The sequence below is a fragment of the Aptenodytes patagonicus genome, chromosome 1 (assembly GCF_965638725.1).
Source record: "Aptenodytes patagonicus chromosome 1, bAptPat1.pri.cur, whole genome shotgun sequence".
Taxonomy (NCBI): domain Eukaryota; kingdom Metazoa; phylum Chordata; class Aves; order Sphenisciformes; family Spheniscidae; genus Aptenodytes; species Aptenodytes patagonicus.
Window position 1 is genome coordinate 89,819,451 of NC_134949.1, and position 12,513 is coordinate 89,831,963.

General features: G+C 36.6%; 1 protein-coding gene across 6 annotated transcripts in view; it reads right to left on the bottom strand.

The window, feature by feature from the left end:
- Positions 1-12,513, bottom strand: part of STXBP5L (syntaxin binding protein 5L) — a 212,417-nt gene that overhangs the window by 20,704 nt on the left and 179,200 nt on the right. For all 6 annotated transcript variants that reach the window (XM_076348424.1, XM_076348414.1, XM_076348405.1 and 3 more), the window contains one exon: positions 7,356-7,526. In XM_076348424.1, coding sequence (XP_076204539.1) covers positions 7,356-7,526 — 171 coding nt within the window. The remainder of the gene's footprint in view (positions 1-7,355; positions 7,527-12,513) is intronic.

Below are 12,513 nucleotides of genomic sequence, written 5' to 3' on the forward strand. Positions count from 1 at the left end.
CACTGCTGCAGACAGCATAACAGTATGGCCGTAACTGACAAGAGAAAAACTGATATGAATTTTATAGAAGTTACGTAGGAAATACTGCAACACACAGCACAACATCAGCTGAGCCTGGTTCCTCAGGCTGCGGGCTTTTTATAAGATAACCACTCCGTATCATATTTCCAAGACCCTGACTACAGCATACAGGACTTACGAGAGCAAATGTTAGCCCTTCTCTATGGTTTCACACACATATTCACAGGCTAATACTGATTAAGGTACAGGTAGATCCTAAGACTTTGGAAACCTTGTTATAGAAACAATAGACCAAAGTAACAGGCTGACATACATACACAGAAAATGATTGTAAAATTTGATGAATCTAAAAACCAAACTAAAAGCCTCAAAAAACTCAGCACCCTAGATCCCCAAAACCTAAACCAAAATCCAGCAGGAAAAAGATCCGGAAGGCTCTGCCAGGCTGTGTACAAAGCTTCTTATGGTGATCCTCACAAATACTTTTGAATAATAAAAGAAGTATATAGTATATACCAAATACTACCCATTTCTAAAACAAATTGGACAAAATCACGTAAGAGACAAAACAACTTATCCCCCAAACAGTTTTAGTCATTCTATATGCAGATGCAAAAGAAAAACTTCAAATATAAAAGTATACTGGGTCTACTAAAATGAAATTGTATTGTACTTGCCATAGAATTTTTGATAAGGTTATTAAAGAAAATGACTAACCACTTGAGTGGTTCGTTTTGCCAGCTCACAGTGACATTTCAATTCAAGTGCTCTGTATCAAATTTTAACTATATACAATCAAAAGAGTTAATCCAAAAGCTGAGGTAAATGCTTGTCGTGGTTTAATCTCAGTCGGCGACTAAGCACCACGCAGCCGCTCGCTCACTCCCCCCCACCCGGTGGGATGGGGGAGAGAATTGGAAGAGCACAAGTGAGAAAAAACTCGTGGGTTGAGATAAAAAACAGTTTAATAATTGAAATAAAATGATAATAATAATAATACACAAAGCAAGTGACGCACAGTACAATTGCTCACCACCCACCGACCGATGCCCAGCCAGTCCCCGAGCAGCGGCCCCCCCCGGCCAGCTTTCCCCAGTTTATGTACTGAGCATGACGTCACATGGTATGGAATGTCCCTTTGGCCAGTTTGGCTGTGCCCCCTCCCAGCTTCTTGTGCACCTCCAGCCTTCTCAGTCTGTAGAGCATGGAAAACTAAAAAGTCCTTGGCTAGTGTAAGCATTACCGAGCAACAACTAAAACATCGGTGCGTTATCAACTTTGTTCTCATCCTAAATCCAAAACACTGTACCAGCTACTAGAAAGGAAATTAACTCTATCCCTGCCGAAACCAGGAGAATGCTGAAACTGAATTATTTTAAAGAAAAGCTAAAGCAAATGCAAGGACTCTGCTCTTAGCATTCCTAGAAAATTACAATGCAAATTCTTGTTAGGATTCCTTGTTCAGAGGCAAGTTTGTAGCACTAAGATCTAAATGGCCTTTCTAGTCAAGGGTGATTAAGCTGGACTAGTTAAAAACTACATAATGGGAAATAAAAATAATAAAAAAGAAAGTTTTCTATCACTGCTGGTGGGAGAAAATAGATTTCCAAACACAACATTTCAAAGGAAAAACTCCACTCTGCCTTTACTTCCTTCCTAAGACTTATGATATAACCACGTATGGACATACATATACGGAATGCTCCAATTTCTGTGTGAATGCAGGCAAGGAGGAAAAAAATGGCAGAGTCTGCCAGCACAAGCTCTTGATGGCAACTAGCAAGTCACGGCAGAGAGAACCTTTTGGAGAATGCAAAGTGGCTTAAAAAAGCAGAATGCTTGAAAAAAGCAGTAACCAAGAAGTATCAAATCTGAAAGACTTCTCAGAGTTAGTTATAATTTATTAAAGCAAAAAGGACTGTGTGCCAGCATAGGTATCTGTGCACACATCCATATACCCACCAGCTATACCAGTATAATCACACTGAGTTCCCTCCCACAACAATTTTATTTTTATTCTTTAACGTCACTGTTTTCTTTAATTCAGTGTTTTCTTTAATCTAAAATTACAATTAAAAATTAGACTGAAATACAAATTTAATTTGCCTATGCAGAAAAATAACAGATGTTTTGGGCCTATTCATCTACACTGAAATTCTTGATCAGGCTGGGATCTCTGCAGTTCTAGATGGAAAGGGGGCTTTAATGGGTTTGACTACTATGCAGTATTAACTCTTAGACTGAGATGGACTGTTCTGGATCTGTGTAAGGATTTTCTTGAGTAAGAATAATTTGCATTCATGTCTATTTTTTATTGCTGTTGATATTTAAAAGCACAGTGTTAACTTGATAATAAAAAAAATGTAGTTTATATCCTGTGCAAGAAAGCCTTATCAAAGAAATGTAATCACTAACTCCTAAAAATCTCAAAAACTTCTGGTCAAAAAAGACTAGAAGAAGTTTAGAATTTGGAAGTTCAACAACAGAATTTCCTATGTTTGTGGTTTTGTTTATAATGCAAATAAATTCTTATATTATTGCAAGGAAGAAACAGCTTACTCAAAAGTATATGAAAACAAGATTGTTTAGAATCAATAATATGCTATTAAGAACTTGTAAAATTCTGATTTCTTGCTAAAGTTAGATACAGAATATTAAACAACTACAGAATTTATTAGTATAGCTGTGAAAACACTGCATTTATGAAACCAGAAGATAATACAGGACAATATATAACATTTTAAATAGCATAAATGGTATTTGAGAAGTGCTGTATTAAATGTCTGGCTAATTATTGACAAAAATATAACCATAACAAGCTATTTGATGTAGATTCCAGTGGTCTTTTTGGGAAAAAAAAATACCAGGCTTTGAAACTGAAATTGCAGTAATCTTTAGCTTGGAATAAAATCTACTTGGGTTTAAAAAGCTTTAGAACTTTTCAAGTTTTTCCATGTTAGATGAGGATACTGGGAAAGACATAGGTTTAAACAGTAACAGTAACCATGCAAGCATAGACACCACTCCTCTGCATTTACTCGGCTTTTGAATTATTCTTCTATGAGTGTGGAAGAAATATCAACACTTTATGAAACTGAACAGTTTGCAATATTTTGACCAGCAGAAAACAAGACACTCCCTCCTCCCTCCATTTTCTTCCTATGATTCATCATTGCAAAGACATTCTTCAAAAATGCTTTTCTATATCAGCAATCCTTCTGCACGTGTAAAGAGGTAAGAATCAGCAGAATCTTGACAATCAGCTAACAGGAATGAAGTCAGAAGAATTTATTGTGTGAAAGTTGCTTGAAAATACACTTGATGAAAATGCTGGAAATACAGTTCCTATTGTACCAAAAGATCAGATTTAAATAAGTAGATTTTTAAATTAGTCTTCCCCTCTCAGATTGGATTTCTTATTCTACTAGATATCTTATGATTAGTCACCAAAATGTATTATCTTTTTAATCAAATCAATTAGAAGAGGTTGTAAAGAGCAGGAACTGGAAGCATTGTTAAAAATCTCCAAGTGTTATCAGTGCCTCAGAGACAGGCTTAGGAAAAGGTAAGAACCATCTACCCACACACAAAGGCTTTTTTTTTTTTAAACGTATAAAGAGTGCTTAACACTACTGAGATAGCAATCTGTAATCAAAATTCTACTCAGGTAGAATAATAAAATCCTGCCAAATACTAACCTGAAATACTACCTCTCTATCAAGGACATAAAATATGTATCTTGATTCACCACATGAGAATATAAAAAAAAAAAAAATTTCTTGTGAATACATCTATTGTTTATTGCAGAATATACTACTAAGTAGCCAATAAATTCTTAGTACAGAGAGGATTTTTTCATTTTATTTTGGAACAGCCCAACCAGCAGGTTTTGGTCAAAGCCAGTCCCACATTTTAGAGAGAATGTTTATTCTCAGTATATTCTTTCTCAAATCTTTTAACTTCTCATCTTCCTTCTCCCTCACCTTCCTCCTTACCCCCAGCCTAAGAATCTTTCAAGGATCACACCACCTTCCACCATATATCTAGTATAAAAAACTTCAGAAATAAATCAAACCACTTGCCAAAACCGTATGTCTAGAAATTCAAGATGCATGAAGAACGGTGGAATGTCAGTCATTCCAGACAGATCAGATAGTAGAGCTAGAAGTCAAAAGACTAATAGCACAGGCATCTAAAAGAAAGCTTAGACAAGTTGGACAGATGGCTTTGTTTTAATGAGAGTATAGAAATAATCAGAAAAATATTTTAGTCTGTACACCTGCTGAAAGGTGACTGGTACACAAACCCACACACTCAAGGACAAACCTAAACTGTGCTCCATCATATTACATGTTAATATAAATTACTCTAAAGACTGTCTGGCTCTTTCTTGCAGCAGCCATTTCACTGACCTTACTGAGAGTTGTAATACTGTTTAAGTGACACCACTTATACTTTCAAACAGGGATTTTTTATGTCACTTACTTTAATTTACTCCATGTCCCTGAAAGGAAGTTAGATGACTATCTCTAGAAAGAGATATACTTTAATATTAAACTTGATAGGTATTATAATTAGTTAGGAACAATAGAAACTGAATCTTTCATGATATGGATATGCAGAAAGCATCATCATGCCATCAAAAGTATCACTGTATTACTAAATGTTTTGTACACAAGGGTCAGTGGGACCTTAGGGGTTTGTGGGTTCTGCCTGCAAGTGACCCTACTTACTCTGGGAGGATGGGAGGGAAAAAGAAAACAAGAAGCATAAAAAAATTAGGTAGTACCGTGGCCCAGTTATGTACATATAGTGCCGATATTGCAGCAGTATCTGCATATAGGAATTCCAGAAGAATTCTCCATCCTACATAGGATGAAGAAAACCACACAGCAATAGAAACTACTGTGTGGTGATATATTTTCCGCCATGAGCTATGATGAGACAATGGTACTTACCATATTTGTGCGGCGGATAGAAGTAGATGAAAGGGTTATGTTATGATCATCATCAATAACTAACGTGGAGGAAAAAATGGCGATTATGCAAATGAAAACTGCCTTTATGCACAGGAATTTATAAACACCTCAGAGCTCTGTAAATCTTCTTTAGTACAATGTTCACAAAGGAGCCATTAATTAATGCAAGTTAAAACTGAAATTTATAGTAGGTGTGTTATTTAAACAGGATTACTTCTTATAACTGACTGCTGAAGATTACACTTTGTCATACGTTCTAGGAAGCCTACAATGTGATTTAACATTTTTGCTGTTCAGCCTATGATGTAATCTTTGAAGAGTCCATGACACTGTAACATTCTCCTAAAGGAGAGATGGTTGGATGGTCACTGAAGAAACAGCAGTGTCAGCTGAAATGTCACTACTCCCAAGTTTTTGACCTTGTTCCTCTACAGAAGGTTAATACTTGTCTAGTAAAGTCAGAAAAATAGATCGCGTGGGCACTTCTCATTTGCTTTAGTGCAAAGGGAGTTGGATAATGTAACCCAATATAGAAAGCTGTTTAAGCTAAATTAAAGCAGAAAGGGACAACTCAAAGGATCCCTCTTCCACCAGTATCTGTTCTGGTGTGATAGCCTCTGGCAACGGGAGGTGACTTCTACCAGAGACCTAATGATATAGCTGGAAGATGGTAAGACCTTCAGTAAGCGCAGATATTTTGCGGAGAGCCTCTGACCATGCTTTGCTCTGTGTCACATGGGTGAATGTAGGTAAATACTGTTCTTAAATCAAATGGAAGGAGCTGCTAGAGGACACTGCAACAGTCTTTGGGGTATCAGCTCCATTCCAGTCAAGAACATAATCTTGGAACTCTCTGTGCCAAATTAGGATGTTTTCTTACAGGGACTCACACACTATTTTTCCGTTGTGTCATCCCCACAGTAGTCAGAAGAAAGGCTGAAAAAGAATCTATTTTATGTTATCATAAAGAAAAAAAAAAAAATCAAGATTCTCGCAATTTGCCACTAGTTACAAAGGTATTTGCATTAATTTGCATTTAAAAATACTAAGTTAGACACTCAGAGCAAGGGGAATTATATCACTCAGTCTCCATTAACAATCAGCAAAATTAGGGAGTACTGGTTCCAGCTGTAAAGAACTTCTGTGGTGCAGACACCTTTGCAGGTGGGCAGGTTAGGATACAAATGCTCCTTGCAAGACAGAGGGCTAGGGGTCATGGTGCTGTCGATTGCCTATCACTTACAGCATCATGGGGGGTTCAGGCCATGCTACAGCCCAGACAATAGCCACAGGAGGTTATTATCTCTTAAGGCACTTAGGAAATTATTCTGCAACTTGATTAAAATTAAACCCTGGATTTTTAAAAGAGTTAATTGTTAAAATTAATTATTTCATTATTAAAATATTAAACCCTGTCATTTCTGTTGTTTAAATATTAAATTTTTACCTATTACTAAAATTGAATACAACCAACACTACAGTCCTACACTATTTATTTTATTGCTATGCTTTTTCAGGTTTTAATAGACTGAAGCTTTTCTGCACAAACAATGAATTGTTCTATTGCAGGAATGTGGGGGAGCTGGAAGCCTGGGAGACAAGGGTCAAGGATACCAACAGCAGAGTGGGAACACTATCAAGATTGAAGAAAACCACGTCAGCTGAATGCTTCACTGCGATCTGCAGTGAAATAGCTGGCACTGCTGAAATTAAAATGGGCTTATTCTAAGTTTTAAGCACAATGCATTGCCATGAGTGGTCCACTTTGTATCTCAGTTTAATCTAGATCTACCTGAGTGCAGAGTCAAGATCTGAAGACTGTTTTCAAGCATTAAAGCAAGAAATTTATTATAAATACAAAATGCTTATTAGATTATGGGCTATAATTTTACCGTAAATGGTGGCCAGGGATTGTGGAACTTTATAAAGTCTTCAGTACCAATAAATATGTGCAAAGCCTGAACTCACATTCTAAAAATATCTCACTCATTTTCAGACTTGATAAGTAGAGACAACGAGAGTTTAAAACGTTAGTACTACTAGCTGTCACAATAACTGTACAGAAGCTGCTATGAACAATCGCTTTTCTGGAATGAAGCACCCAATCCATACAGGCAAGGGGACGGCTGTAAGAGTTCAGTGAGGTTCAGCATACCGCATCCCTAGGCAGCACAGAGCTCAGGAGCAGGCTTGTTAGTAACAACACTAACACACAGGGGTTGTTCTAATTCTAAACAGTCAGATGAAGACAGCAGTTCAGGGCAATGACTAGGACAAGGATCATGCTAAACTTATTTGCTTTCACACCCAGTGAGAAATTAATGAATACCTAGCAAAATATTAATTGCCACCCACCTTCTGTGGTGACTGGGAGAGAAATCTCCATGCAGGCTGCAGACTGTGCTTTTCTGAAGGGGGGCCTTCCAGGCCCTCGGCGGTTTGCTTTTGAGACGTCTGCACTGGAAAGTCGTTTTCCTGAACTGCAGCTCTGGGACGTTGGACTTGTACAGTGACCATTCACATGATCTGGAAAGTGAATGCAAAAAGTGCTAGGTAAAGTGCCAGCTCCCGAAATTCAGGATATAGGAGAGATGTATGCTCTGATATTTAAGAATGGGTTGAATCAAATCTTCTGAGAATAACTACTTATTTGTTTTATCAACCCAGCATGTATATGTAAGAGTAACTCACCATATCTTTAAGGTATACTTTGAAAAAACAAGGGACATAGAACTGGTACATGTTCTTACAGCTGCAGGTCCCACAGCATTTTGTTGACCTATGTGAGCAGGCAATTTATCAAGATACTGCTGGTAGCACTGATGATGTGTCTCCTAACAGATACCAAATAAATTTGAAAACTATCTTTCCTTTTTGCTCTCATAAAGAACTGCAAGTGTAATTTACTACAGGATAGAATTTAGAGCTAGACATCTTCCCTACCTGACTTGAAGCTGCATGAAACAGGCATCTAACTGCCACTATTTGGGATAATTATAAAACTAGCCATAATATTGCTAAGTATTTTATTCTTTATATACCACATAGATTTATTTTACCGCTAAGGAAACTGGCTGCTGAACAATTGATTTGTCTGCTACAGATCTAAAGATATGAGGCTAAGTCCTTGGACCCCTGCTAGAGGCCATGGTCAATCAGCACAGCACATGCTGCTGTCTGATGGGGTGAGAAACAAAACACGGCTGCTTTAAACTCTGCCTATATTTGTCTGTTCTTCGTTACTGCCAACAGGTCTTTAAACCACAACAATCCACTGATCAAGGCTTAGATCCGAGTTCAGAGTGGGTTGGACTGGACTATAAAACATTCATGTGATATTTTTCTTCCTCTCATGCTGGGTGAGGCAACATGAGAAGGATTACTGAACACAACTTTCCCCTCAACATATGAAAGGATACACACACAGGTATAACTGAATTATTTTTGGTCAGCAGGTAATTTATACTTACTACTTTAAGTAAACAGCAGGTAATAAGCATAACAAAAATTCAGACTTATGCAAGCACACTGAGTATTTCTATTCAAACCTATGGAAGCTCAATACTATAGGTAAGGACAAGCTTGGAGTTTCTGCCTTCATTTTAAATGTCAGGTTATTTATATCTGAGGATTAGATTAGTCTTTAAGAGTCTGTATATAAGTATCCTATGCAGTTTGTTTTGTATTGTATCCAAGGAAAAGATGAATGTTAATATATCAAGATAAATTTATTTCTTAGTTACCGTGCCATGATAGCTCCACTGTACATGAAGTAGTAACATTAGTTACTGTGAACTTGATGAAACTGCATCTCTCAGAAGGCATCTCTCAGTAATGTGCAACATGACAACAGCAAGCCTGCTGGAGAATCTCAAATTTAATCTAATTTTTTCAAGGAGTATTACACAGACAGGAAGCATATTATATATACACATGCTGATTTTAGTTTACACACAGTAACATGTATATGTTACACAACCTGCCTTGTCATACAACTGTTTTAAACTACTTGGTGACCACTGCAAAAAGCAAAAGGAACCAATGATTTACCCGTGAAAAGCTGAGCCCCTGTTAAAACCAAATGTACTAAAAATGTCAGTAAGAAAGGAGAAACATGCATTTGCAGTTGCTGCCTAGAAAGTTGTGTTAGACTAGGCATAACAAATAAAAAAAAAAAACGACCAACCATTTTTTTCAAACAAAGGGATAAATTCACACAGAAAAACTAGCTGAAAACCAAAAAGCACTAATAATCTGAGAGAGGTTGAGAACAGAGGAATTTAAATACAACTAATTAGAAGCATTATAATATCATCCTAAGTTGTAAGGAAATAATCAATAAAAGAGCAGGCAAGAGGACCAGAGAGAGATGCTTTAATACGGAGCAGAAAGAACCTGAAAAATGAGTCCCAGAGAATCTCCTCAACAAATGTTGAGGAATACAATCTCTGCTGTTAAAGGAAGGAAAAGTCCATCTGTTTCCATGGGGGATTTTTGTGTATTATCAATAAATTAGATTTTGGGTAATAATTATGGGTGTGACTAACCTTTTTTCTTTACACAGCAAAGAGATACACTTTTGAATCAAGGAAAAAAGAGATCTCATAACTGTACAAATAGCCCGAAGAACAGTCTCAGGTTTGCATGTAAAACAACCAAAATTTGTGTAAAAGTAGTGTGATCATTCATTAGTGAGAATATAGGCTGACACCTTGAACTTTTAACAAATTATTCTTAAAAGAAAATCCCTTACAAAGTCAGGATCACAATTTTCTCTTGGTGCAGTTTTGTCAACCAGGGAGGAGAGGAGGTGTGAGCCCTAGCAGAAGAGGTTAGTACAGATGTACCGCCAGCAAAACTGTATATTTACCATCATGTCTTCATCAGTTTGAAGAGGAAGGATGAATTGCTTATTGACATACTGCTAGTACATTTAGGTCCACGCTAAGAGTATAACATGCTGTCATTGTAATATACTGCCTGTGTAATATAATGGCATTCTTCTCACGGTAATGAACTCCTATCCTGTGCTTGATCCTAGATATCATCATTTTTTTGAAAGCAGGATGAACAGATTTATTTTTCAGAGAAATAAAATACTGTGAAGTGGTTGAAAATGTTAAGTGTGTTGTCACTGACAGAGCCCCTTTTAAAACTAGTATTTTTGCCTGTGATTATGAACAATGAAACCAAAATACAAAATAAACACTATACAAATGAAGAACACTAAGAATATATTACCGTATATCATAACATCACTTCTACATTATCATATCTGAAAACCCAAACCTGGCAGTGCAAATCTAAAAATAAATCTAGCTTTGCTCCCTGAGAACAGTGGGAAAATTTTGGACTACTTGAATCTAACTCTGCTCCTCAGATTCCGCTGCTGAATTTCTAGTGATCGTATAACACCACACTACTGGACTGACTGTCTCAAAAAGTATACAGCACTCAGTGTCCCTCAACAGAATAACGTAACATAAATTGTTGCTATGGTTTGTGCAATGAACAGGAAAACACAGAAAACTTGATTTAATTCTGAAACATAAGCATGAAACATGATACGTCCTGAGCTGCACAGAGGACAACACTGAAACATGCAAATAGAGTGGATGAACCACAAGACCACCTAGGATATCAACAACTAGTCCTGAGCACCCCTTATTAGTAGCATTGCACCTGCATTTTCAAGATGGAAAAGTCTGGGTTTAATTCTCTGTTTTTGAAAATGAAAAATTCTTCAAAGAGGTTGGTCCGGAAACATTTTTTCAACTTGAACATGACAAAAATAAATCATGACACATATGAGCTAGAGACTTTCTAAACAAAACTCCACCTTTCCCTCTGAAATGAACGAACAAAATGTAAGATAATTACAACAAAAGTGGTTTTAGTCTATTCTAACCAGATTCTTCCTGAGATTCTTCCCCTGATTTTTCCAAAAAGCATTGTTTTTAACTAGAGGTAAGAATGTCTGAAATAATTGAGCTAGCACCACTCCATATATGCTAACATATAAATAATTTGCTTGCAAATACTCAACAGAAAAAGGCACAGACATAGTCAAATAAGGCATTCCAAATATAATTAAGTTTACACATAATTTTTACGCAGCAATCAAACAATTCTAAAAAAATCCAAGTTTTTCCAAACTTGTTAACATTATGCATTGTAGATTTTTGACAGATTTCATACCAGGTTATTGTAATAAATAAACTAGTAATAATTGTTCATTTTTATTTTAATGTTGCAAAACCAGATTTTATAGTTGACAACTTCTGATTTAGAGTTCTTATTTATCCTTCTTTTGTTATCACTTTGTTGTCAAAATAATTATACATGGAAAATTATTACTTTCTAAACATTCTTCTGCTTGTACACACAGGTCAGTTACTAAGACTTTGGGTGCTGCTTTAAGTCCAAACAAGGTGATAGGACTATCTGTCTCACGCCTGAGTCTCTGCCTACAGATGGCAGTCTGTGTGAGAGCTCAATCCCAATCCAAGTTACTTACTATAGAGGACCTCTGGGTCCAGGCAGGTCTGGTGAACCTATGTGTAGCCCCAGATTTTGACTGCTGGAGAGTATTACAACCTGAGAAGTGTACAGAGACCACAGAATGGAAGAATACTACATATGTCTTTGCGTTGCTTGAAAGGAGTGGAAAATGACTTACCTTTAAGAGTCCTCAGTAAGGAACTCTTCTTTAAGCAAAAATAGAGAACTTAGGAACAGTGAGTATCTATTACATTGTGAGCCTAACAGTTGCATATCATTTTGTTATTATCAACTCTTAAATGTATGATGATCTTTACTGCTTGTTTTGTTGTTTCAGCTAACAAATTTTACCGCCTTTCCTTTGTGACTACATTAACTGTATCAGTTATAAACATTTTAGTTATGGTATCATTTTGATAATTTTAAGCACTTACCTTTCCTTTAAACTACTTGCTTGTTAAATCTCCCATATAGATCAGTTGTTCTTTGTTTTTTGTTTTTAATCTGGAAGCATTAGATGTCAGAACACAGCCCTTTTCTGCATTTGCAATATAACCACACAGCACATGCCTATTACACTGTAATAGTTGACAGAGTTAACCTGCTGATCAGCTCTTGCTGCCCTTTTTTTTTTTTTTTGTTCTGGTTATTTGGACTGGCAGAGTGCTAATATATCCGTTAACATAGGTTCTCTTTTAAAAATACTTGACCATAAACCTTCTCTTATTTAATTAAGGAAGAAACTGGTGCTGTCATACACCTGACCTTCAGCAGATGAAGGAAACTTTTGTCTAGTAGGGTCCTAGCTACAGAATATCAAAATCCAAACCTGAAAATGTGAAATTGCAGAGAGGCCAAATGTTTAAAACCATTTCTGTAGAAGTGAAAGCCTTTAGTCCAACCCACAGTGTTTTTCATCTTGATAGTGACCAAACTTGCAGCAAAAAAGGCAAACTGCATCCTCCACTGAATCAGCGAGAGAGCATAGGCAGCACCTTCCCCTCTATCTGGT